This window comes from Pezoporus occidentalis, unplaced genomic scaffold (genome assembly GCF_034315485.1).
Source record: "Pezoporus occidentalis ecotype Australia unplaced genomic scaffold, CSIRO_AGI_Poc_V1 ctg45, whole genome shotgun sequence".
In the NCBI taxonomy this organism is placed as follows: domain Eukaryota; kingdom Metazoa; phylum Chordata; class Aves; order Psittaciformes; family Psittacidae; genus Pezoporus; species Pezoporus occidentalis.
This window is the reverse complement of record NW_026915780.1, coordinates 39,752-67,222: the sequence shown is the minus strand read 5'-3', so window position 1 is coordinate 67,222 and position 27,471 is coordinate 39,752. Positions and strand designations below refer to the sequence as shown.

Genomic DNA, 27,471 nt, shown 5'->3' with positions numbered 1-27,471 from the left:
AAACTGTAGTTACTTCAGTTTAACCTTAGAGTTACACGTTAAGTGTATGCACACCATTTTTTCTGACTCATACTGACTGCCCATCACAATTAATACTGATTACTTAAGCTGTACTGGCACATTAAGTTTTGCAGGACTTGAATGTGCTGTTACTAAAGCACTTGATAGCGTGGATCGTACTTCTGTAGCCCTGCTGAGATACGCAACCCAAGCACAATTTTAGACCTCCTTTATTCTTCTGTTTAAGGTCAAGGCTCAACACTGCCTTTAAAAACTACAAAAGTAATTTTGAGGTTGTCTAAATGTTATTGCTTTGTTAATATCACACCTCTGGAAGGTCATGTATTGGTTTTCTTAATCCAAATTTTAAATGACTTTATAAACATATGCTCTTAAACTGCAGTGATCGTGAGTGGATAGAAAACACAATAAACAGTATAGCAGAATGAAAGAAAACATGACTGAATGCAACTTTCACGTTCTATTTCCCCATTTCTGCTTTTGCCAGTGTTCAGACAGGAAATAAGAGTGTTCAGACTCTTATTTCCTAAATTAAGGGCTTTTAAGAAATGTGAACTATTATCATATTCTCCAATTCCCAGAACTATCTATAGCATTTTAGTTGGGTCATTTAAGTATTTATCAGTATGACAAAAGTCAACAGATGTTAAATATGCCCTCAGTGGCATAAATCAGGTTAAGCTGCACCTTCTGTGTTAACAGCAATTATCCCCAAACAGAATTTTTAGGGTTAGTGACAGCTACACCAATGACATTATGTTGCATTAAAAGAACATGAAGCAGTAGGGAGCTCTTTAGCTTATAGTATAAAAAAATGTATAAATTGTAAAAATCTCTGCATATATCTACTACATCATTTTGTAGCTCACAAAATTTAAATGAAGGAAACAACATACTTAATGATTATAACTATGATCTGATTACATGCAAAGAAAGCTCCTGTCTTACTGGAAGTTTAAAAATATTTTACAGCAGTACCATTAGAGAAAATATTTGAGAGTATTTATCTGGAACATTCTCCTTGATAAAGACTGCTGCAGCAGAGGAAAACTCTTTTGCCTCTTTCAGTTTTGAAGCATCGAGGAAGCACTCCAGTAAATTTCTGCAGATCAAATAAATATTTTTATTAAACACTTATTAATGCTCTCTGAAAGAATTATAATTTTTTCAAGAGACTATATTCCAGGTACCATTCTTAAATGCAGTACAAGTGATTAGTGCTATAAGGCATTGACTCAGAAAAGATCCTCTAACATCTGCATCTTTGTATCTTCCAGAGATATAGAGTTACCATACACTTAATTGCAGATCACAAAAATAATCATAGAAAAGGAGATTTTTGTGAAAATTTTTCTCAATGGCATATGTAGAACTAAAACAATTATTTAAAGTTGTATGAGAAAAATATTTCTGTGAGATGTATTTCAAGATTCTCCCCTAACTGCAGGAAAGGCTGATATTTCAAAGCCAGCTAGCAAAATTATTCATGTTGGGAACTGCAACATATCGACTCGATTTTCAATACTTTATCAGATTAAACAGAAGAAGAGCCTGTGATTCCATGAAATAAACAGCAATAATAAAAATTATTCAATAAACAAATACAAATGTAAGAAAAAATAAATGCTACCATTAGATTTATAATGGCAGCATTGTAACACACTATGTGCACTTGTTAGGTCCCATCAATACTTTGTCAAGAGTATGTGAAGTATAAAAGAAGTGCATGCATGATACTCTAGATAACCCTTAGCCTACCCTTGGAATGTTTCGTTACTTTTTACTTTCCTCCATTTTCAGCTTATAAAGAAAGTGCTGCCTAGCAATAAACCATCAGAAACACAAAAGTTCAGAAAAACGAGGGAAAAATAGCAGAAACAGAAAAAACAGCAGTAACAGGAACTGGAAACAGTCTGTAGAAGAGCAGACCAAAATATCTCTGAGAAAAGTTGTCTGATCTTGAAAAATTACATGGATGGTCTTCACTTCACACATCAAACTATTTCTCTCAGTAAAATATCTCAAAGTTTATGCTCAAACTTCACTCAGGAAATGTAAGAATGATAATAAATTGATACTGATACACCATTTATTAACAGTTACTATCAAATTATTATCAAATAATTGATAATAATGCAAATATCTATAATAGTGTTCAAATAGTGGACTGGATTGATTATGCGGGTTTTTTGACCTGCATTTTAATCTCACTTAGGAAAAAAAAACATTCAGTGCAGTTCTAAAAGTAAAATTACCATCAACAAATTAATCCAGTAGCAGAATCAGGTACTATAAAAATACAGTTCTGACTTCCTGTATTCCTTTTAATTTTCAAATTAGAAGATGAGAGTGGAGACTTGATGCCACCTTTGCCTCAGTTTTCACCAGGAAAGTCTCCCAGACCTTGTGCCTGGTGAAAGCATTTGAACACATCAGTAAAGCAGATCAACAGAGAAGGACCTGAGGTGCTGGTGAGCAGCCAACTGAACACCAGCCAGCAGTGTTCAGCTATGGAACCAAAGGCAGCCTGCAGCATTCTGGGCTGTATTAAGAGGAGTTCATACAGTAGGTCATGGAGGCCCCCGGGGGTTCCTGAGAAGATGCACTCAGGCTCTTTACTAAGGTGCATGGCAGGAAGACAAGTGACAACATGTGTACACAGAAAAAAGAGCAGTTTGAAGTGGTAATTAAGAGGATAGTCACATACTTTTCCTTAGCAGAAGTGATCATGTTTAAACAAAAAGATTTAAATCCTACTGCCTGAACAACCCGCTGATGATGTCCAAAAAATGGGCATGCAGGTGTCATCATACAGACACCATTCAACACGCAATGGGAAGTCAGAATGAGACCACCCATATATAGCTCAAACAAGCAAGCATATTTTCAGTATATACACTGATAATTTTTTAAGCATACTGTAGAATATGTTAACATGTACCTTTCTACTGTTCTTAGTATGGAAAAATGTATTTAAAGGCAACACATCAAAAGATATTATTCAGTCACTTAAACCCCAGCAACTAGAGCAGAAAGTAACAATATACATGTCAATTTAAAAACTCTGGATCTGTACCTATATTTCAAAATTACCTTTAATAAGGTTGCATTTTTCATTTCCTTAAACAAGTAATAAGGACTCTAAATTCTGCTTAACAATGGGGGAAAATAACTACAATGTACTTCTTCAGCAACAAATTTGTCTTCAGTGAAATACCAATTGCTAAAATTCTGACTAGGATTAATTATTTAAGTCAGGGTAAATTACACCATACATACTTCTGAACAGTAGTGTATGCATAAAAACTTACATATTTCCTAAATAGAACTTTAAATTGGCTGAAAATTTTCAAATTTTCATTTATGACAGAAATAAATGTGGAAAGCACTTTTATTCAACCCTAGATTACTAATCTCTTCCCTAAAAACTATTAGACTTTTAATTATTTCTTTTTTTTTTTTTTTGCATAATACTCGAAGATATTCTATGAATTCACCTTGTTGGGAGGTTTAACTCTTGAATAACAACCCATTTCCCTTTGCTGCCTCCCAGAAAGAAAACCTATTAGTTAAAACAAAACTATTAAGATTAATTATAATTAAGATTTATGCAAGTTATTCTTCTTCTCATAACTTTTGGCTCTTATTTTGAGTAAGACCAATTAAAAGACCACTTATTTCATTTATGCTTTGAAACATTAGGTCAAACAGTGTATCAAAATTATCAGGGACAGCCTTTAATTTAATACTGAATAAAGCTGGCTATAATAACTAGTTAGAAAACTTGATGTAAACTAATTACATTGATAAGAACTATACATTACCAAATTACACATTAAAGCACGTGTCTGGCATATAAAAACCACATCACTACTGATGACAACTCATCACTGTATTCTTAATTGCTCTGTTAATGATACAAATACATATTTTGCTCACTGATTTTTCATAAAGCTTCATTTCAACACAGACTTATGGATTAACAAAAGAAAAAATAGTAAGAAAGATAACTTAGGTTACTATATATACACAAAAAGTATTTATATATACAGTATTTATATATAAAAATACTATATACATATAGATACTATATATATAAAAAAATATTTATTCAGGATACATTCTAATTTCATTATGCAGATTCTATATATAAGAAAGATAAACAGGTCACTATATATATAGTATTTATGCATATATAAAAACAGTATTTATATATACAAGTAGGAGTTACATATATAAGTACTATACATAGTATTTTTATCTAAATAGTATTTAGATATACAAATTTATATATATTACTATTTAGAAATATATATTTTATATGATATCATTAATATAAAATATTGTCATATGATAAATTAATATTAACATTTAATATATTTATATACTTTCATATGTAAATTAACATTTTATATATAAATATATATATATCAGCCTTACCAGGCTGTTTCTTTCTATTCAGGAATCAAAGGCCAGAAGAGATTTTTGTTTATCTATTTAAAGGCAATGTTTCTTTACCTGAAGAAAACAGTTCTTAAAAAAATGAGTTTGTCTTTCTCCTCACTTAAAAGGACTGCACATGAGCAATGACTCAAACACTACATCCAAAATGACTGTGATGCTTCAGATTGGACCTGGGGTCTAACTGCCTCTGCCACTAAAATTTTAACCTCAAAGTAAACATTAAAATGAAGCACCTTTTGCTTCATAAAATGAAGTACCTTTATATATCTTTAAAAAGTTATGAATTAAGCTTTCTATAATAAATGTGTCTACAATATTGCCAATGAAATATACATTACTAAAGACTACCTCAGGTGGCAGTCACATGTTCGAGAGGACTACAGAATGCCCAGATGAAAAACTAAAATTAACTTACATCATGAGTTCTGCTCTCCATTCATGGTCTTGCTCTTCAGTTTGGTTTAAAACTTGAACAATCTGAGAAAGGCTAGGAATAAGGCAATAGCGGAATCCAGGCTTAAGATATGGCCTTACAAGTTTCCAATAAAGAACTGAGGCATTATATATCAAAAAATAGTATCTGAAAAATAAGAATCAAGAATTAAGTATTTCATGGACTTAGGTAGACATAAAATTACAGATGGAGTATTTTAAGACACTTTAAAGGAGTAAAACTTTGGACTTTTACCGTGTTTAAATAAGAACCAATCCTGGCTAAGAACTGAGAACAGCCCAACAACAAGAACAACTATACTCTATCCAGTAATTAACCACTTAAAATAAGCTAACATGGTGCTCTCTGTTACAGGCCATAAATATAAAAAGGAAAGAAATGCTCAGAGGTATCCACCAGCCTTAAACAGGCTGATTCATCCCATCTGTTTCAGATTGTTCAGTACTCTTATACTGCAACATGCACAGCAGTTGCAGAAGTGCAGAAGTAAAGTAACAAAATGGAAGGAAAATCCACAAATGAAAAAAACACCTGAACAGCACAACCCCAGAATACCTAGGGAAAATCTGACACAATCAGCTGAGACATTAGGCCAAACAGTGTATCAGTAGCATTTCCTGAGATTTAAAGAGTTAATCCTGTCAGTAGGGCCTACCTTTGATCATGGGTGGCAAAATCTATTGCCTTCATAAAAAGCTGCACAAACTTTTCAAACGCTTCCTAGAACAAAAAAAAAACCAAAACAAACAGACAACAAAACAAAACAAAACAAAAAACAAAAAACACACAAAAAATTAGTGCAATTGGAGTATGGCTTTTACAAGTCAGTACATTATTTTTCCTGTTTTCAGACCAGTATCAAATAAAACTGCTGCCATAATAATTTGCTGACACAGAAACAGAATAACTAAACATCAGTAGCACTGTCTATTATTATGTTTTTCTGATTTTAGATTTTAAGACTGTATTTTCAGTTTCTTTCATTTCTGCTGAACTTTAACTATCAGGACTGAAATTTTCCAAACCAGCAAAGCTGTGTAGCTTTTAAGTCTTCAGCAAAGAAGCTTAAAAACATCCAAGCGCAAAGCCAGGAAAAAGAAATAATACTGGTTTGTCCCACTAAAAACTTGAGGTATTATTTGCTTCAGAAAAAGCTCCAACAAGATTTTGAATGGCCACCTGAATGGTGTGTCAGGCATGCTCTTTTGGTCATTAAAGCAGTGGGGAAGCAGCTTTTCAGAGGACACAGGGGACCTGGGATGCCATGCTGAACACACACCAGCAGCATGCCCTCGCAGCAAAGATGGCTAACAGTGCTGTGTTTGCCTTTGCTCGCTAGGCTCTTGTTAAGCCACCTTTGCTGCAAGGTGGCTAACAGGACACTGAGTAAGCATTACCAGCAGGTTGAGGGAGGGGATACTTCCCCTCTACTCTGCTTGGCACTGGTGGGGCCACATTTGGGAGTATTGTGCCCAGTTTTGGGCTGCCCAGTACAAGAAACATGGATACTCTGGAGAGAGTCCAAGGGGACAAAGATAATGAAGGGACCAGAGCATCTTTCATAAGAGGAAAGGCTGAGACAGCGGGGACTGTTTAACCTAGTCAAGAAGGTTGAGAGAGAGAGAACTGAGTAAATAGAACTCCAAGAGTTGGGATTGATTTATTGGACTCCATGACTGGCATAAGAAGGTTACTGAGCAATGAGATGCAACTACGTACATAATGAGAAATGTAGGTTTAAGAGCCTGAGAGATATTAGACACTAAAGCAGAAAAGTTGCACTCGGCCCCTAAGAATATAAGCTTCTTAATCAGATAACAAGGATTGCTTAGGATGGAAACCGAAATAAGATCAAACATATTTTCTAAGTGAAGCACGATTACTAGTCATACAGCATCAGTGTCATGCCACTCCTACTTTCAGAAATGGTCTAGGAACACAGCAGTGAAAAAACTCTACAGCTGATACAAAGTGTATCTTAAAAGCGTATTACTACACTTAGCACAAGGAACCAAGTTAGTATTGCTCATACTGAGACAGTTCTTAACTTCTAAGAAGTTAGAAAGAAGAAACCAGCAAAATTTTGCTGAGATTTAGACATCAGCAGAAACTTGTTTAATTTAGACACATAAAAGGGTAACTGGACATTAGAAAATACTTTTCAAATGTGTATGCGATTTTAAAGGAACCATGGATCAGTTGTTCTGCATATGCACTGGGAGAAGGCAGAGAAAATACAGATAATAAAACAGGGAAAAGATTCTAGTTTGAAAGTTAATTCAAGCCCATTATTCAAAGAAACTACAGCAACTACTACAGAAACTACTGTCAGGGAAATTTGTGAACACAAATAGCACAAATATATCTTAAGCCTATCTTAGAAGGTCAGGTATCATTGACAAATTGTCAAAGCTGACTGACCACAGTACAAGGACAACTGAAATACTGAAAACAGATCCCACTTCACTTCAAACTCAGGAGGAGGTAAAAACTGCTCATCATGTACAGCAAGGTACCACCAAACAATAACACACAGAAGCCTTCAGAAGCAAAAGTATCCTGCTGAGCTGCTACCAGAAAGCTTCAGCATCCAAAGTACTACATGGAAAGGTCACTGGTCAGTGGTGGAAGCACACTGCCCCAGAAGAGAAATGAATTGTACAACCTCTCCAAGAGCCCCCAACAGTCCTTCAGTTCTACAAGCCTGTGACATGCTTACTGTGATCCTGAATAAAACCTGTAATTACCAGTTACAGCCAAATTTGATCTGAAAGTATCATATTGATGTAAAAAGTGAAAAGGTTGACTTTAAAACAATCGCCCTCCTGAAAAATTTTGCAACCTTTCTTTTTCCCTCCCCAAAATGTTTGCAGTATTAGTCTAATTCAGCTGGTAAATTCTGTTTATTCCCAAATTAGCCATTAATATATTTTCCTTTGATTTTTCCCAAGTCCTGATTAACCTTGTGTATTTTCAGTGACTGAAAGCAATATGTAAAAACCTAGGAAGAAAAACTTAAAAAGTGTCTTAATATAATGTAAACTTCATAATTTCTCACCAAATTATCTGTAGACAGTGGAGTGTGCAACTGGCCTTGGCACAAATATGCTCTGCCAAGAAACTGGTTCACAGGAAATCTCCCTTTAAAATACATTTCTAGACAGTCTCTGCTCATTTCCAGACACCCCAGCTAAGATAAAAAAAAAGGCATTTTAAGATTTAAAAAATGTAACAAATAATTGAGATTTCTTGTTTTTTTAAAATGCAGACCTACGAAAAATGTAGTGTCTAACTGCATGTCAGTGTGCGAACATTACTCCATAAAGCTGTATATCAGATCTGGCACAAACTCATTCAAATTTATTAAAATTTAAAGTTAGACTTTTGTCATTCCAAATGTATAGGAAAATATATCCTTTATTTAACAAAGCTCCCAGATCACTCAGTCATAGAACCCTTCACAGTGAACAAAGAAAGTTTACTTTTCTAATAGCCATTAACAGAATTGTTAACATATAAGCAAAATTCTTAGTAGAATTTTTAAAGGACAGATATTAGCCCACATGATTTTGTATGGATGTCAGTGCTGCACCTCAGTTTTCAGACAACAGATAGAATTTGAATGGCCTGCAGCTCGGGAAAAAAATAAAACTGTTTTATTAGAAACTCTGTCTGCTTGAAATCCAATCACTTATACCCATGGATTGAAACAAATACATCCAAATTAAGAACCTGGACCACATTTTATAAAAGTCAGCTCAATTAGCAACAGTCTTTCATAACTAGGATGTTATCTTTTCTCCTTTTGCCCAGTAGGGACAGTTCACAAAGACATTTCCTTCAGTCATAACCAAACTGCTAATGTTACTTTTCAATTTTATATTCTTATATTACTGTTTTATATTGTTATAGTATACCTTGCATATTAAACTTCACAACCCGCATTTTGTTGACTGATTATAAAGAAGTGATAACCTAGAGGCCAAGTTTTAAGTGAAAATGTATGTTTAAACAATTGCTCTCCAAAAATAGAAAAGTGATGTTTTTCACTTCAGGGAATATTTTTAAGTAGTAACTTTAACAACACTAAATACAGTATGTCTTATAAATGTTTTTATTCAATAAACTGCCTAAATGACAAACCTGAAATGCTTGTTCAGCACATAAAACATACAAGTCAGTGCTGAAGTTATCAGATGAGTCACCTGCAAATTTCCCTTGACTGGCTGATTTGATCAACTCATAAGCATCCTTCAAAGCCTGAACATCTGAAATGAAAAAAGAATAAAGAATGTAACAGGAAATTTAGGCTTCAAGGTGGACCAGCAGACACAACTGCATTATTTCAAACTATAAGGCATCCCGTTTCTCCTTTACAGAAATAAATAATGCTTAAGGAAAATAATATCAAACAAATGTTGTTCCAAGTCAGCCACAGTTGTAAGATGAAGAAGCATTAACAACCCTCTTGCAGTTTAAAACCACCAATGTTAGCACATGAGAAAGCAAACTAGTTTGAGGGCCCGATTCAACTCCCTGAACTCAATAGTACTTCTTCTCCTGACACAGAAATTAAGCTGTTACACGAAGTAAACTTGTCTGGAAGAAAACTAGATTAAATTAACACCACTACAGCAGCTACTTCTCTTCATAGCTAAGCAGCACAGTCAAAGCATTCACAGAAGAAATACTTTTTCGACATATTTAGCAACAAAACAGATTGAGATCAAGCAGTGATCGCGTTTAAAGTGCGGTTTTTCTCTTTTAAAGGCGGGCGAGACTTCGTCCCCCCTTGCCTCTGACCTCGGCATCTCTCGGCCGCGAAGAGCCGCTCCCTGACGGCCAGCTCCATGCCGCGCACTGCGCCGGGCCCTGCTCGGCCGCCCCCCACGAAGTTTCACCCCGAGCCACGGAGCACGAGGCGTTTTCCGATGAGCTTGGCGGAACCACCGAGAGAACCGGCGGCCGGAGGCGTCCGCCCGGAGACCCGCAGTCAGGGCGGGCCCCCCTGCTGCCTCCGGGCCCTCTCCTCGCGCCCGCCGCCACTCGAGACTGCCGTTACTCTTCGGCCGCGCGTGTCCCAGCAACGCTCCACAACAGATCCCGGTAAGCTGCAGGGGCCAACCCGCCGGCCCTGCCCGCTGCCGCGATACACAGGGACCGCTTTCGGCCCCTGGAAACAACCCGCCACCGGCCGCCAGCGCAGCGTGAGGCACCCCGACGAGTCGGAGGGAAAGTAAAAACATCCTCCTCCGGTAACGATCGCTGCTGCCTTTGAAGCAGTGTTAACCGCTGCGGCTTGTGCCACAGCACGTGTCACCTACTCCCCCTAAAAACCAGTGCATGTAACGCACGCTTTCGTGATTAAACTGTATAAAATAAACTTCTCAGCCAGCCGCAAGGTAGCAAAGGCAATGACTGGCAGCCTCCTGCAGATAAAACTTACTGAGAAATGCTGTCACTGGTCCTTTTTGTCCCTGTCTTGAGAGCTTCTAACATGAAACCTTTGGAAGTAGAGCATACACCACCAGTGATGGAAGCCTGGGGAGCAGGCAGAACAAAATGCCAAAGTACGTTTTCATCATTTCTGCCAATGCAGAGAGGAGCCATGGGCTGGAGTATGAACAATTCTCTTTTGAGACTTGTTTCACTGCATGTCACCAGGCACAAGTTTATGATTAAAGAAAAAACAAACGAAACCCAAACAAAACCAACCAAAGCAAACAAGCAAACAAAACCCTTCAAACAGTCCAGAAAAGAGAGAAAGTCAAAAACCCCCTGGAAGCTCCCTGGCTGCCCTGACATGAGGACACCAAATGAAGCATTTAGGCCTTCATAATTTCCTCCAATTGCTTCTTCATGGCAAATTCTATGAGGTAAATCACCATAGTCATGCAGACAATAGAAAGGTTTACATATATAAATTCAATTTTAAACCTAAGCCCTTTGCATTTTCTGCTAAATTGAAATTCTGTGTGGGGCAGGTATTCAGTTCCAATGGACAGAACACATCACTCTTATGTGTGGTGTTGCTGGTGACTTTCCAGAGACATTTTCTTGCAGCCATCCTTAGCTGAATGAAAGATGACTATTAGCAGGGCCATAAGGGTAACAAAAAATATAAATGGTAAGTACAACGAATTCTTTTGCTAGAGGCCCAGCTCCTGAATAAGTCACATATGCTGTGTATTTCAGAACAGTAGAAGGTCCTTCGGTTTACAAAGCATGGGAAACATTGCACGTATGTACAAGAATCTGATGAGAATTCAGCAGTAGACTCCTTCCTATTCTCTATCTGTTCTCCTACCTGTCCACAAAGCCCTCTGAAATTAAGTAACTTGTCTGAATGTTAATAAATATGTATGAATATGCTTGTATAAATGTTAATAAATAAGACTCATCTGTGTACTTTAGGCGGGAAAGGAAACAAAACCCTACAGTGAATCTGCGGTGATTTCTGAAGAAGAAAGCTATGTATTGGCCTTGTGTAATTATGTCAGGTAGTTACAGCAACGGCCTACTGGGACTTACCGTGGTGCCCGTACCATGTTAGCACGCACACTTCATACCTCTTAACACGCGACCCAGCTACGGGGCAGCGGACAGGCGCCGCGCCGGCCACCCCCAGCCCGTGGGCGGGCGTGGGTCCCTGATGCGCGTGCGCTTCGGCTCGTCCGGGGCTGCGGCGGCCGATGTTTCTTAGCGACGAGGCGCCGCCATGCGCGGGCTCTGGGAGGTGGTGCTGGTTCTGCTGCTGGTGCGGGTGACCCTGCCCGGAGCCGCCGCCGAGCTCGCTGCCGGGACCGCGCATCGAGCCCTTCCCCGAAGCGAGAAAGTGGCTTCGCGCCGAGCCCCGGCGGCCCGGGCCCTCTCCCAGACCTCCGCCGCCGGGCCCTGCTGTGACGGTCCCACTGCTCACATTCGTCGCCGCGCCCCGCGGGCAGCCCGCCATCGCCTCTCCGCCGGCGGCTTCCCCGCCCGCCGCCTGCCGCCCGGCGCCCGCGGCCTGCGCGACCCTGGGGCCGCCGAGTCATTCCGCCTGTCCGGTGGCAGCAGGTGAGCAGGGGACAGGCCCGCAGCGCAGCTGGCGCCGCTTCAGGCGCTGCTGCCCCTGCACCCGGGCGGGCAGTGGGAGCCGCCGTCCGGCAGTGCTGGTTTTGCTGCCGTGCGGGCCGCGCCTGCGGGCACGGGGCAGTTTAACCCCGAGTGGAGGGCTTGGGAAGAGGTCCCGTGGCCAACACCTTAATGGCCCGAGTAGAGCCGGGCTTGGTTACTGCGGTGAGGCCACTGGCGGTGGGAGCTAGTAAGTTTTACTTCAGGGAAAAAGAACTTTAATATACAGCTTGAAGACAGTGAAGCGACAGTGAAGCGGTTCCAGATTGCGAGATGCTGTCAGTGAGGAAGATAGCTTCAGCTGCTTGGAGAGTTCAAATACGTGGATCTTTGCGGACCGTCTTTGCAGATGCACTTGTGAGGAGGACCGAGGAGAGCTCTAATACGCAGACATTAAATTACCACTTTTTGTTCCAGGAAATTTCAGAGTGATTTCTGAATATTCAACTAGAGAGTATCCTCAGAGTTACTACAATGACGAGAGAGCCTTTCAGTAATTAATTATCAATGCGAATTGTACAATATCTCATGTAAAGTCATGAAAAATAATAGTGTTCTGTGACTGGCATTTAGTAATGTAAAATATGAAATGATGCAAGAATAGTATCTAACAGTTTGCTGGGGGGGGGGGGGGGAACTTGTCTTTGCAGGTCTGTAAGTCAAGTGTGTGTTGAAAAATCAATCCTGTTCAGAAGTAATGCTCCTTATCCAACTTATACCGTTCCTGTCCCTGATGGACCTGTTCTGTTCTGTGTGCAGCTGCATGACTGTAAGTAGCCTATCTTTCCATGCATTTAATTGACAGATTGCCTCTGCTTAGGGATATTTTTTTTTTTAAACTTTCAACTTACATGTTATGATTTTTACTAAGTATTTGGGCTGTTAAGAGTTCCAGAGAGACCACAGTGACTCAGGATCCAATCTCCAAAGACAAACAAAACCAAAGATCATTGCAGTTGGTTTAAGAGTAGAGTCTCTTGCTAAATACAAATCAGCTTTTATCAGTTGTTTCTGTATCTGAGTTTGCTACACTTACAGCAACAAATAAGGGTTGATGTTTGAAATGTACCGCTATTGCTTTTACCAGAAAGTGATTTGTTATATCTTGGATTCTTTATTTCATATGCTTATTTTCATACTTTTTTTCTCTTCTGGCAATGCTTTTTCTCTACTAATCATATACCCTCATAGGATTAACACTCCATTAACACTTTTTTCCTCTTTCTGCTTTCCACATTGTATGTCAGTTGGCTGATTTCATGTCCAGCTCTGACATTCATTGAAATTCACTAACATTTGAACACTTACGGTTTTCCCATTTGAGTCTTTTGCCTGGGAGTTTTGACCCACAGTCCCATCTAGTTCTGACCCAAATCATAGGCCATTTTAGGTTGGGAGGGGCTCAGGAGGTTAAGTGGTCCAACAATTAGTCAAAATAGGGTTAGCTTCCCATTATCTAGTCCTGCTTTCAGGTCTTCACAGCTGATGACAATGTTTTGCATACGGGGAAGAGCTGAGAAACAATGGGAGCCTCATAGTTACGTGATAAGTAGTAGTGCTAGAACTTCACCCATTCCAATTTTCAGTAGGTCTCAGAGTAAAGATGAATTTTGATGAGGATTTAACCATAGCTGAAAGTGCCATCAGCCTCCTGGGTATTGCAGCCTCTAACTTGGAAGTAGCTAAACTTTATCCTTTTCCCATACCACCCATATCTAATCATAGGATTAGAAGAATTCTGAATCTGTAATCTTGTCCAAAGGAAGGATCATCTGTGTCCAGACGGATGTCAGGAGATTTTTCTGTCAATTGATTATTTGGGCCCTGTATCTATCATGTGATTTGACCAACTGAACAAACCATAGACATTTGATTGCACATGTCTGTTAGGTGTAGCACACCTGGGAACAACAGAATTCACTGCTTACATAGCCTTTTCTTTTTCTGTGCTTGCTGAAAGAAATCTGAGAAACTTCATTTGAGATCACCTGAAGGATGATAAAGTTCTCTGGTAGAAACAGGCTTCTCCCCTTCGGCCTTCCCCAAGGAAACATAGAAATACACATGTTCTCATCAAGTGATTGTGGAAGACGCCTTTCCAGGATGGACTTGACATGAGCTGCATCTGGCAGAAATATAATCAAGCTAACTCCAGATGGCCTCCTGGAAAAGGGCGAGTGGGAACAGGCTCTGACCCTAATGAGCTATTGTGGCCAGTAACTAAGATGGTGTGATGCACAAACATCATTCACCATCGCAAGTAGACACCAGCATAGTTTTCAAGTTTTACTAATACTTCTTCAGAAAGGATACTGCTAAAAGATGGAGGTTTTCTTATTCCTCTGCTTGTTACTAATGTCTCTTTCCATGACTGTCCTCATTCTTTCCTGGCTGCAGGACTCTTTCAGCTGTCTTTTCTGAAGTATAAAACTTACTATGCTTCGCCCGGTCATCTTTCTTGCCTATTTTTTTCACTTTTTACTGTTGCCATCCTTCAGTTGCTTTATGTTTCTGCTTTTTCATACTGTTGTTCTCTATCTGACAGCTGTCCAGAACTCTGGCATTCCTCTAACCTTGAGAGCTAATCACACCCGATCTTTCTTTTGTCCCCTCTGTAGCCCTTTTTTCCTTTGCAGTTTTTCCCAGTACTGCCTGTCTTGTGCTAAGGATTGAGTTTCATGTATGTCTTAAACAGATTTTAGATTGTATTGATACTAAATGGAGCAGTGTGACTGCTCACTACATCCCTAACAGTTCCTTCTGTCTGATGATACTGTAGCTGGCTGAGTCAGGCAGTCTTGCTGATCCAACTGAAACTAACTCTTTAAGAGGAAGATATCAGCTCTCAGGGACAGTTGTAAATCCTGGATATTTTCAAAATATATAAAATACTTTAAAAAGCATTCCTGTTTCACACACTAACTTCTCAAGATAACAACTTTGTCTTTAGCTTTTGCAGGTGTTAGGAGAATATTGCTGCTGTTTCCACTTCTAAATCAGTGGAAGAACTAAAATAAGTTTTAAACTTACAAGAACCATCCATGAGCCTGACTCCCGTTTTCTTTTTTTTGCTGTTGCTTGGTTTGGTTAGGTTTGGGGTTTTTGTTTGTTTTTGTTTCGGTGTGTTTTTTTTGGTTCTTTTTTTTTCTTTTTTTTTTTTTTGTTTCAGACAAATTAAATTGTCTGAAATTCTTTTTTTCCCTTTTCTACAAGATTAAATACCCTTTAGTAGCTGGCGTGCTTTCTTAAGTAGACTGCCCTATGAACAACTTATACATGTCTTTTCTCTGAAAACTTGAGCAGTTTGGATATCTTAAGTTTTGCAGAAGGCCTTTTCTTCCAATTTTCATGTATATTTTGCATTATGTAGAGTTGTTAGTCTGCATTAGCAGGTACTCAGCTCTGATAGCAGGAGAGTACTTAAAGAACTGCATTCCAAAGAAATGGTTGTGATTAGCACAACTATCAATGCTTTCCTTTTCACTGTAATGGTTATACCCTCAAGTGAATAATAAGAAAGCTGTTCTGTGCAACTATTTTTGTGACTGAAATAGGAGTTTAACACTCCTTTGGCCTTTATGACATTAAAAGATTTAAGCTGGACTAATGCTGTATTTGGATATAAAAAAGCTTTTATTTCAGCCTGCTGCTCTATACATCTGAGGATCTGCTCAACAACAAAATTACATTGAGAGCTGAAGTTTTGGAGATTTTCTTCATGCTTCCCTTCCGTCCCCCTAACCTACTAGACAGCCTAAATTCTTCTTTGGTACTACTGTAATCAAGGATACTGCCACTCACTCCTATTGTCAGGATGATCTGTAGTTCCTCAAACCTTGTAAGATGTTTTATTTGGATGGATTCAAAAGTTTATTGACTCATTAGGATAAGTCTACATAGTATAGCCTTAATAGTTTGCCATTTTTTTACGACTTGGTGTTTTAGCAGTAATAATACATTAAACCATTGTAACCATACTGAATACCACTGGCTCAGGAGGGCATTACAGTGGAATGCTAATAGAAAATCCGGGGTTTTTAGGATGCCTATTCTCTATTCATACCTATTTTGGGTTTTACCAACCTTAATTATTTTGAATCCATTTAATGTTGCCTTTTGTGGACTCATGTTTTGGTAGTGTTTTGTCATTTAAATGTCGTGTGTGTCTAATTTGGACATCTTACGGAAATTAAAGCCCATATTGAGATAATTGCCTTCAGCAATTCCCATCATTTTTGGAAAATCGTTTTTTGAAAAAAATTTTGGAAAATGATTTCTGAAACACCTGTTTTCCATGTTTTTCCATGAAACTGTACAAAGTACTACTGATTATATGATATTAGTCTGTTGGCTGTGTTACTATGAGTTACTTAATACAAGGCACTATCTAGCTTATAATTACTGAAGTTTTTCCTTTAGAAAATACTCCCTTTGTCTTAGATCTATTTTTTTTTTCCCTAGTAATTTGACACTGGCACTTTTTTTTTTTTCTTCCTCATTTCAACCTTCAGCAAAACTGAACTACTACCAACAGCCACAGGATATCCAAGAATCTGATTTTTTAAAGTTTTCAGAGAAGTATGGCAGACACTCTTTCATAGCACCATCACAAGTCCAGCCGTCGTTCTCTTCCTTTTACCGGGTAAGTTGAAAGAAAATAGCACTTTGCAGATACACTTTTACTAAAGCTGTCTGCAATGAGATCTAATGAGAACAGAGTGAAAGATTCTTGTTTTTCTACCTGTAATCTATATTACCACTCATTTACTTTCATTCCTTATTGTGTAAAAAAAAAAATCTGATTAGTTTTCTTGTATTTAAAATTTTGGACAATTCTTTAAACAAAACTGGTGTATAAAGAGAAGTATAAATTTGCCTCTGTGCCCTGATTATGTCATCATCTTGCATTTGGCTTTAGTATTCCACAGTCACTTTGTCTGTGATTTCTCCAAATTGTCTTTGCAGGCTGGGGATCCAATCCTAGTCTACTTTGATTCATCATCTGTACTGAGCACACTTAGACAGCCAGTAAAAATGGGATCCAGTGGACTTTGTGTTGATGGAAATCCTGCTGGTTAGTAGAGGGGGAAGAATTTCTCAGTGTGGTTTGCTTGTTTTATCTGTTGTTGTGTCTTAACTCAGGCTTCCTGGACAGTAAAAGCACAAGCTGTACTCGGATTTTTGCCAACTTGAGCAAGAGCTGCGTTACTGACCCTGCCCTAGATGCTGCCTCCTACTACCGTGACTTCTATGTGCTAAAGGTGCATGCTGTATTTCTTCATTTTGCTCAACATCTTATTTGCTTGACTTTCCACTGCAAATTCAGCTAACTGGAAAACTAAAGGTCACCCTGTATGTCATCCCTGATCTCCCAATTGTTAAGGCCGCCTTGCTGGAAATCCTGTTTTCAAAATAATTTCAAAATAACAGATTTATTGTTCTGGGTTCATCATGCTGGTCTTACTGAATATTAATATGAAAATATCTCCTCTTGCCTTCTCGAGTTTCTCTGGTGTTCCAGGAAAAAATGGCACTGTAAATAATAACATCTTATTAAGACTAATGATTCAGTTTACCTTATATTGGAAATCTAAAGCTACGTAACTGTAGTAGAAAGTCTTCTACTGATGAAATTTAACTCACGTTTTCAGGGCTCTCGTCACTGTGGCCCAAATTTAGTTTTTCCTTAAATGGAAGCTGAAGTAATTACTCGATTCCAGAAAGGGGAGTTCCAGGAATGGATCAAGGATGCCTGCATTCTGCAGCCCATTAACAGAACCAAGTACAAAATTTGTCTGCTGATGTTCTAAAAATGCTTTCTGTGGATTATGTCTGTGAATTCTAGATCACAAATTGATGACAAGTTTTACACATCTGTAATAAAAAAAATTTTGTCAGTGTAATATGTAGGCTGCATTTAGTGATGGCTTTATGACTTCAGGCACTTGCAAACCCAGAAAATCGGTTGTTTTTTTCGTGTTGTATGTTGGTTTGTTTGTTTTCCCCAGGTCCCAATTAATGACACCATTATGCAGTCCATGAAGGTCAGTCTCTATTGCCAATGACAATAATTTCTGCTTCTAAATTAAAACGTATCTGGAATCTTAGGCATTCATTCATTGTAATGCCCATGGGTTGGGAATGTGGGAGAATGGGAATGTTCTGTGTCCAAGACAAGATTTTTTTTTGACAGAGTGTGACATTATAGAAAAAAAAAAAATTAGGGGTGTAAGGAAAGATGTACTTTTAAATAAATGGGCATAGATAGTGCTGGAGTCAGGGAGGTAGCTTGTTTTCTTAGGAAAAAGTGAGCATGCAGTCAACATGGCTTCACCAGGGGGAAATCATGTTTGACCAATCTCTTAGCCTTTTATGAGGAAATAACATGGTGGATGGATGATGGCAGAGCGGTGGATGTGGTCTACCTTGACTTCAGCAAAGCCTTTGACACAGTCTCCCACAGCATCCTCACGGCTAAATTGAGGAAGTGTGGACTGGATGACCAGGTAGTGAGGTGGACTGCGAACTGGCTGAAGGAGAGAAGCCAGAGAGTTGTAGTCTATGGGGCTGAGTCTAGTTGGAGGCCTGTAACTAGTGGAGTGCCTCAAGGGTCAGTACTGGGACCGGTATTATTTAATATATTCATCAATGATTTAGATGAAGGAATTGAGTGTACTATCAGCAAGTTTGCTGATGACACTAAGCTGGGAGGAGTGGCTGACACGCCAGAAGGCTGTGCTGCCATCCAGCGAGACCTGGACAGGCTGGAGAGTTGGGCAGGGAATAACGGGATGAAATATAACAAGGGAAAGTGTAGAGTCCTGCATCTGGGCAGGAACAACCCCAGGCTCCAGTATAGGTTGGGAAACGACCTGCTAGAGAGCAGTGTAGGGGAGAGGGACCTGGGGGTCCTAGTGGACGACAGGATGACCATGAGCCAACACTGTGCCCTTGTGGCTAAGAAGGCCAATGGCATCCTGGGATGTATTAGAAGGGCGGTGGTTAGTAGGTCGAGAGAGGTCCTCCTTCCCCTCTACTCTGCCCTGGTGAGACCCCATCTGGAATATTGTGTCCAGTTCTGGGCCCCTCAGTTCAAGAAGGACAGGGAGCTGCTGGAGAGAGTCCAGCGCAGGGCAACCAAGATGATTAAGGGAGTGGAGCATCTCCCTTATGAGGAAAGACTGAGGGAGCTGGGTCTCTATAGTTTAGAGAAGAGGAGACTGAGGGGTGACCTTATTAGTGTCTATAAATATATAAAGGGGGAATGTCACGAGGATGGAGCCAGGGTCTACTCAGTGGCAAACAGTGATAGGACAAGGGGTAATGGGTGCAAACTGGAACACAAGAGGTTCCACTTAAACTTGAGAAGGAACTTCTTCTCAGTGAGGGTGACGGAACACTGGAACAGGCTGCCCAGGGAGGTTGTGGAGTCTCCTTCCCTGGAGACATTCAAAGCCCGCCTGGACACATTCCTGTGTAACGTTATCTAGGTGTTCCTGCTCTGGCAGGGGGATTGGACTAGATGATCTTTTGAGGTCCCTTCCAATCTCCAGCATACTGTGATACTGTGATACTGTGATCTAGAGCAGGGTGACATGTCCACATATGACAGCTACAGTAGGAAGGCAAATCTGACTTGGATAGAAAAGCAGTTGAGAAGAATAGGAAAGGCACACTCCTTTGAAACATTACTAACAGTTAACATGCCTGCTATCTCCAGATAAACGTCACTGCAGTCGCACCACCTGAAGCTCCCCAGATGAGAGACAGCACATGTATCAACGTTGTTTCTGAGGTATCTGGTCATTCTTCCCTTTGGGCAGCTCAACACTCGCTTGAAGTCATTGCCTTATTATCTTACTCTGCCTCTGATTCTTCTCTCAATTGGATTTACAGGTGATCTATGAGATAGAATACAGTGGCACACATGGGATTCAGAGTGTTTCTGTCTGGTTCAAAATGAGCAACATCTCTGGGAACTCAGGATCTGCTCTGCAGCAGCGCTTCACTTTGCACTTTTGGGTCAGTGTCCCCACCCTCCCAGGCTCTTACCAAGTTTGTGACCCAGTTTTGTACAGATGAGATGTGAAGAGTTTAGAGGAGTGGCATTGTGCTGTGGTAGTACCAGAACCCTGGGACACAGTGGTTGAAAGCAGGAGGGGACGCTTGCTCTGGTCTCAAGTAAACCCTGTTAGCAGAAAGACTCAGGCTCGGTACAAGCACGCAGCCTTGCACGGCACCAGTTGGAAGGGGTTGGCTATTTTTACCTGAATGTTTTTTGCTGTTGGTTTAATTTGGTTTGTATTTGGGTTTGCTTTTTTTGTTTGCTTGTTTGTTTTTTGGTCTTTTTGCTTTGTTTGGGTTTTTATCCTTTTTTTTTTGGTGATGTGGGTGGTTTTTTTTGTTTTGTTTCAATGGTGGGGGGGAGAAGGGGAGAGCATGAGATCGGGGTCACCGGTATGATCTTGTGAAAGAGCTGGTGGTGTGTCTGAGGTGTTCAATGTTTGTGAGCAAAGTTACTGAATTTATTCCAGGTGCTTACTTAATTTTGCCTGTGCAGTGGGAAAAAGAGCTGCTTTGGAGGGGGTGGAAATCTGGGAAATACATGTTTGAATTTCATATAAACCTTGCATCATAAAGGCAATGTAAAGTGGGATAAGTGGTGACCTCAGGGTTTGGTAAGTGTGCAGTGTAACCTTGCTGAAGGTATCCCCAGAGGCTCTCCCCATAAAACAATTTAGAAGTGGAATCTGCCACTCGGAATCAGGGTCAAGGCAGTTTGTTCTGCAGATCATCTGTAGAATTGCCCAGACTGATACATTCACTTCCTTAGAGACAAATGCTGAGCAATAGGAATTCATTGTCTCAAGAACTGTCCTAGTAGAATCCACATCTCAGGGTACTGACTTTTTTTTTTTTTTTTACCTCCTGGACTGCAGATAAACTTGCCAGGTAAGAAAGAGAATTGAAAACAAGTAATTGAGGCTTTAGTAGTGTATAATATTCAGTCATTCAAAAATGGGTTACACTTACATTTTTGAGAATGCAAATTTGATCTGACTGGTACTAATGTTTTCCCGTCTTTCTTCCCTGTGCCTCTTTGTAGACCAGAACTCTTTCTCACACATTGCCTAGAAGTGGAAACCCTGGCTATATCACTGGAGCACCACTGTTGATTACAAACAGGGGTGCAATGCAGCATGTATCCTTTCTCTGCTATCAAGTTTCGTTAGTCACTTGGTTTATTGACTTCTGGTACTCTACTGTCTGGACTTTTCAGATTCTGCTGTTACCTGTGAGGAGAGTATTACATTGCAGCCATCAGCAGCCCTTTTGGTCATGACTGAATTGCAGTCCAGCAAAAAGGATGAGGAATGTTGGGTGAGAGAATAGCTAAATACAAATTGGGTGTCCTGTATTACATCTGTTTACGCTTTTGTTTGACTTCTTGACACGCAGTCTTGTCAGATGAGCATTTTACAGAGTGAAGGTGGTGGAAGTTGCTCACAGTTCCTCCGACACACAGTACAATTTGGAAGAAATGTGAGATCAGGCTGCAAGCTCAGGTAGCAGCACACTCTGAAGTCACCTTTCCCGATGCATTTGGAAGTTGTGGACTCATTGAGCACATTTTTCTGTAGCCTGTCATGCACTGCTGTGGAACCTAGGTCCTTCCCTGAGGTCACCAATGGGTCTTTACAGATATTTCATATACTTCTTAGGGAACTTGAATGTCAGAAAGATGATGGACCTCTAGAACAGTCTGAGCGTTGTGAATGTTTTCTGAGGCTGGAGTATGGCAATGTCTTGGGCAAGAGTAAGAGTTTGTATTTGAGGAATGAAGTATAACAGAACCTTAAAAAGTGATTGTTTTGATTTGGGTAATTTTTTTTTTTGGTGGTGACAGAGCAGGTCTGAAAGCTTACAGCTCTTTAGCCATCTTACCATGTGTTACCTTGCTATGTTGTTCTTCTCCCTTCTCATTGCAGAAGGGATTGAAACTGTATCCATTTAATACCAGTTCTTCTTGTAATGATTCTGTTGACTCATTATAAGAGCAGAAGAATTGCTCATTATGAAGGAAGGATCTTTATAGCTTTTTTTTTCCTATCCTGAAAATCACTTTGTCAGAGCTGTTATTTTCTCATTTCCAGCCTATCCCCAGTACTGGAAGAAAGTAACTGTAGTTACACCCAGCAGGAGTTGTATGAGGCTTTTCAGGGGATGAAGAGAGCAGAGGACCTTGCTATAACTGGCAGTGCTCATTCAACCCAGGCAGAACAGTGGGTCACCATTCTGATTCAGAACTGCAGTGTGCAGGTAATAAGAATGCAAAATGATCAGCTGTGAATATTTTTCCTTTCTTATCTTTGCCTTGGGGAAGTGTGGGCATGGGGGAGGGGAAAGAACTAGCTTGTTCATCTAGGTTTACTTTCTTTGTGTGATGAGCCACTGACTCAGGGGTCTCAATGCCTGTAAGCAGTGATTCTTATTATGGTTCGTATTATTGTACTTGCAAAACAACACAAAACCAAACCCAACCCTGCATTCTGTTACTGCCATTTAAAAGGGAAAAAAGAATTTCAGACTCAATCCAGTGTTGTATTTGTTTTCTCACAGCCTTCTAGAATTAATACTACCTAGTCACTTCCTATTAATTAGATGGTTTTAGGATTATCCTGATTTTCCAGTTTCTGGGGATATTTATATATTACATAATAAGGGTAAAAGTTTGTGATCCAAGTACTTCTGGAGGACAGAAATTCTATTTTAATAATTATAAATCTGTCGGGAAGTGGGCTAATAGAATGCAAAATCCAAGTGGTAGTGCTGAGACAAATTCTGTTTGGAAATGAGAGGACACCGAGATGGATATAGCTCTAAAATGGGTGGTTGACTGGACCAGAAGTTACAGGGTTAGTGTTGAAGTGACTGATTTAAGATTTTGTAACATATGCTATCCAAAATATTAGACTTTGACCACAGTGGTCCTTTTTAATCTTAAAAATACTCTATTCTGATGTTTGGGTGTCTTATTTTCAGGCTGTGGATTGCACTTCCTGTTGCATGATTCCTTTGACCCTGCAGATACAGATACTGTGGACAAAAGTGGGCCTCCTGTCCAACCCACAGGCTCAAATACTGGGTGCACGATACCTCTATCAGTGTCACCCCCTGAAGGTATGGTTGTTTATGAAGCAAGGAATCAAATGGTCTTGAGATCACGGAGTTGAGAACCTTAGATGATTAAACATATTGAAAGTCAGAATGGATGGGCTCTGAGCAACCTGACATAGTGGAAAGTGTCCCTGCCTATGGCAGGGGGTTGGAACTGAATGAGATTCAAGGTCCCTTCCAGCCCAAACTACTCTGCAATACTATGATGTCAGCAGGAAGGTGGAGCTAACAGGACAATTAATAGCCTTTTTCAAGCCTGTGTGAGTGGATCCAATTTCGGTGCAGGCCCTGACAATACAATCTTTTGAGCAGCACATGTATTTCAAGGCTTATACTCCTCTACAAGGGCTTTACGGGGAGCAGCTGACACCTGCGCATGACATTCTTATGGCAGTGGGGTATGACATGGCAAGTGTGTGATCTGTTATCACACTTTGAATGTCAGACTTGTCTAAATGTGATTTTGCATCACTTACTTGGATTTGTCTCCTGGTACCTCTTCATCCTCCCTTCTTGCAACACAGAGGAAAAGAACACAATAGGAAAACGTTCACCTTGTAAAACACATGTTGCCCTGAGGCAAACTGACACCACCACCCCACAAAGTTATTTCCTAAATCTGAGCTGTTACCTGGCTCCATTAAGAAAACTTCTGTCTGAGGAAGATTTGCGCTCCTAGTGAAGGTGCAGGGTGTGTATGCCTCAGTAAGTATTAGCCAGTCAAGAACTATGAGATTTAGATTTCATCTGCTTGAGCAACTGATGCTAATTACTTTAGAGCTGTAAGGTGTATTGCAAAGCAAATGATAAAAAAGCAAGTCTGGCAGCAAGAGAAAACCACCAGTGGCAATCCACAAATTAGAGCTGCTAATAAAGACATTTTAGCACAGGTACTGGTTGGTACCATACCCAACAGTTAACATTTACAGCTATTTGTAAGCACAGCAGTGAGATCACCAATGCATGCTGTATGTTGCTTTATTTTTGAATTATGTCACTGCCCAGTTTTAGTCTACAGATTCTCTATCTGAGATCTATCCATTCTTTAGAGAAAATCTTTTCCTTTAGACTACACTCTGACACTGGAGAGTTGCCTTAGTGGCTGACCAGAAAACACAGAACCCAGGAAAAACATCCTGTTTTCTACACCCATCCACAATACCTGGTGGCAGTTACATTTGGACTTCCTGAAAATATAAGATAGTCTTAAATGATGTAGAGCTATACAGGTAAATGCTGAAAGTCACTTCTGACTGCCTTCTCCCAGCAGTTGAAGAGGAGTTGTGTATGGAGTTTTTTTCTGCATTACTCTGATCTTAAGGCATGTTCTGAAGGTCCAGTCACAAAGCCAGAATCATTCCGAGGCTTGTTGGCCAAGCTGAGGAGGCTGGTGCCTTTGAGAAGGAAGGATCGGCCAAGCTGAGGAAGCTGGTGCCTTTGAGAAGGAAGGATCAGCCAAGCTGGAAGAAGCAGAGATTCTGCAGATAACTGCTGATCACCTGAAATTGCTGCTTGTTTATCGTGTGTTTACTCATTGATAGGAGAACTTTTATTCATCAGGAGTGAAGGGATAATTCTAACAGCTAAGCCAGGGGCAGTTTGTAACTGAGGAATGAGCTGGCACTGAGTGTAAGAAGGCCCAACTGGAAGAAGGGGTGGAAGCAGGAATGCCAGAGACTGACTTCTTGCAAGGGAGTGAGATTTCCCTGGGTGATTAAGAAACAGCCTCAGCTTTGTTTTGTAGCCATCCTGGAATGGGAACACTCTGGGTCCCAGACTCAAGCGCCACCTTTGGGCAGCAGAGCTGGGCTTGGGGATAGACCCACAGCAGGGCTGATGTGCCCCATGCTGACCCGCTTTGTTTCCAGGGAGGTGAGCGAGGTGGTGATTTCACACACTGGCTTAAACCAGTGCAAGCACAGAAGGTATGCTGCCAGAGATTAGCATGCAGAAATGGGAAGCTGGGGCAAGGAGTGAGATTGCTCTTTTGACAGCAGCATGGTCTTTAGTCCCCCAAGCTGGTCATGAAACTCCAGATGGCTCAAGAAGCGAGTGTATTGGTTGTCTTGCAGCATCTGGTTGAAACAGAAAGGAACTGAGGTCTTAGACATGCAGTCCCCTGTTCTGTCTTTACCAACTGACTTACCAGTCTGTCTCCTTTCTGAAACAATATCCTAAAATGTAAGAAATGTTTTTTTTATTGAGTCCTTGCTTTATCTTATTGATGGGATCAAATCTTGTCTGCTGGCAGCAAAGGGCCAGGTGATCTTACCTTACAGAAGAAATACAATTTAATAAAAAATAAAGCTAGCTTTGCTTCTGTTCTTATTACCAGCTTCCTTGTACATCTTTTCTCTCAACAGAAGGTATACTCTAGTAGAGCTTGAGTCACTGCTTACATTCTGGAGCTCTGTAATACAATGCTCAGTAGTTACTGATCTTTGTCAAAACCTGTGTCCTCAGTTTACCTGCCAAGTATCAATCTTGGGAACGAACAGTTACTCCACTAAAAATTTTATCTGGAATACTTCTATTATCCTAAAGACACTTTGCTTGCCAGTAATCTACAGTGGGTCTCTGCTGTAGCAAACTGAAGGCCGGGGGGGGGGGGGGGGATGATTCTTTTGTATTTAGCTTGCTGAACTCTGTGCTTTCCTTCTTGTTACAGTTCCTAAACACAAGCACCGTACCTTTGACAACTGTTGTTACCTTCACTGACATGACGGAATGGCCAGAACCTCCAAGAGGCCAGCCCCAAGTACACTGGAAACTCCCATTTGACATCTTTTTCCCATTTAAGGTGGCAGTGAATTTGGAAAGAAGTTACAGAGATGATCTGGCTGGCTATTTTTTCTTGATTCTAATAATCTGTAGTATTCTCTGCTATTGAAAAGTTAAATAGCTGGGTCCTGTACTTAAAGTTTGGTAAGTGAATTTATACATTCAGAATATGATCTAGATCAGACTTTTCTCTTTGGATTCTTATGTTGTGCCTATGACATCTCTGTGCCTTCTGCTCTTGGATTAAGCTACGTGACTAGTTTCTGTCTTGTGTACTCTCACGCCCTATTATCTGTATGCACCATCTGCAAATGTTACTGCAGTGAAACACTTGAGAGATGGAGGGATGGAGAGATGTTGCACTGATGAGGAACAAGGAGGAAGATGTTGAAATGAGTATTTCATGTTCTCAGAACACAAGAGTGCTTTCTGGAAAAAGGAATCTGAAGAGAGGAGTAAAGTTCAATGCAAGCATCTTGGCATTGCATTCGTTCATCCTCCTGTTGGAGAAGCATGTGATTCTTCTACATGGAACTAACCAAACATTTAGAATTCAGGAGTCCTCCCAAGCAGACTGAAGTATTATTTTATGGGTAGACATGTCTACTGGTGACCTTTTACCTGTCCTTGTTACATGACAACCACACCTGAGTTTTTTTACTTACTGTTTTACCTTTTCAAATACAGATACCCTATTGAAATTTTTGCTTTAATCAGTGTTCACATTAGCAGTACTGTTACACAAACCATCTCTCTATGGGGTGGTCAGTTCGTTGTTATGCTGGAAATGAAGCGCAGTGAGTTTCCATTCTTGCTGTCATAGATTACAACCCCCCACCTCCCCCCAGCAAACAGAAACAGAATGAATTTCTGAAATTAAATATTCTGAGATCATTCTCCCCTTCTATAATGTAAAATGTACATAAAATGCAAAGAAAAGCTAAAGAAGTCATCTTAAAAATGTCTGTAAGCTCCTTAATGTGCTGCCACTTTCTTCAGGCACTATGTACATGATCCACTGTTACATTTGTTTGCCAAGTTATAGCCGCCGTTTTACCACCAAAGGGTTTGTAGGAAAGGAGAGGTGCCTCACGAACCGTGCTTCCAACACCTGCGTTCCTCGTCTTCCCTGTGCCACCCTTATCGCCGTGTGCCTTAAGAAAGTTACCACGAGAACACATAAACGCGATCCTGCTTCCTCACAAGATCACTTAAGAGCCGACGGAGCACGGAGCGTGTCACCGCCTCACACCGGCGGCACCTCAGCACTCCCAGCGAGCGGTATTTTCCTCCAGCGCCGCTTTATGCCCACCGGGGGCTAAAGCCGAGTCCCACCAACACCCGTCCTGCGGCGAGGAGCCGGCACCGCCGCCCGGCACAGGGGGTCTGTCCTGACCCTCGGCTTCCCCACGGCCCCGAGCCGCGGCAGGAGGCGCGAGGAGCACGCACCGCCTGTAACG

At 40.4% G+C, this 27,471-nt stretch overlaps 2 protein-coding genes across 9 annotated transcripts in view; one reads left to right on the top strand and one right to left on the bottom strand.

The window, feature by feature from the left end:
* Positions 1-10,073, bottom strand: part of CFAP46 (cilia and flagella associated protein 46) — a 78,048-nt gene extending 67,975 nt beyond the window's left edge. Inside the window, exons 1-5 of the mRNA XM_062635103.1 lie at positions 9,743-10,073; positions 9,083-9,207; positions 7,998-8,129; positions 5,595-5,659; positions 4,901-5,065 (exon numbers count right to left, since the gene is read on the bottom strand). Of these exons, the coding sequence (XP_062491087.1) occupies positions 4,901-5,065; positions 5,595-5,659; positions 7,998-8,129; positions 9,083-9,207; positions 9,743-9,791 (536 nt within the window). The 5' untranslated portion in view covers positions 9,792-10,073. The remainder of the gene's footprint in view (positions 1-4,900; positions 5,066-5,594; positions 5,660-7,997; positions 8,130-9,082; positions 9,208-9,742) is intronic.
* A 1,638-nt stretch (positions 10,074-11,711) lies between these two features.
* Positions 11,712-26,712, top strand: TCTN3 (tectonic family member 3). Of its 8 annotated transcripts, XM_062635095.1 has the most exons (14): positions 11,712-11,995; positions 12,703-12,821; positions 16,564-16,694; positions 17,018-17,126; positions 17,195-17,313; positions 18,061-18,096; positions 19,773-19,847; positions 19,949-20,074; positions 21,159-21,254; positions 21,512-21,618; positions 22,207-22,372; positions 23,096-23,233; positions 25,899-26,155; positions 26,335-26,712. In XM_062635095.1, the coding sequence occupies exons 4-13, from the start codon at positions 17,087-17,089 to the stop codon at positions 26,118-26,120; spliced, it is 1,125 nt and encodes a 374-aa protein (XP_062491079.1). In that variant the 5' UTR covers positions 11,712-11,995; positions 12,703-12,821; positions 16,564-16,694; positions 17,018-17,086; the 3' UTR covers positions 26,121-26,155; positions 26,335-26,712. The 8 variants fall into 8 exon arrangements, with proteins under 8 accessions (XP_062491079.1, XP_062491078.1, XP_062491082.1 ...); XM_062635094.1 differs by having other exon boundaries at positions 25,899-26,712; XM_062635098.1 differs by lacking the exons at positions 11,712-11,995; positions 12,703-12,821; positions 17,018-17,126 and having other exon boundaries at positions 16,563-16,694; positions 17,195-17,404; positions 25,899-26,712.
* The last annotated feature ends 759 nt before the right edge of the window (positions 26,713-27,471 follow it).

Excerpts from the sequence above, each read along its gene's own strand:
- TCTN3 (XM_062635095.1), top strand. The coding sequence starts at position 17,087 with ATGGGATCCAGTGGACTTTGTGTTGATGGAAATCCTGCTG. Across the intron at positions 19,848-19,948 it reads GTATCAACGTTGTTTCTGAG|GTGATCTATGAGATAGAATA; the intron begins GTATCTGGTCAT and ends TTGGATTTACAG. Across the intron at positions 22,373-23,095 it reads TTCAGAACTGCAGTGTGCAG|GCTGTGGATTGCACTTCCTG; the intron begins GTAATAAGAATG and ends TCTTATTTTCAG.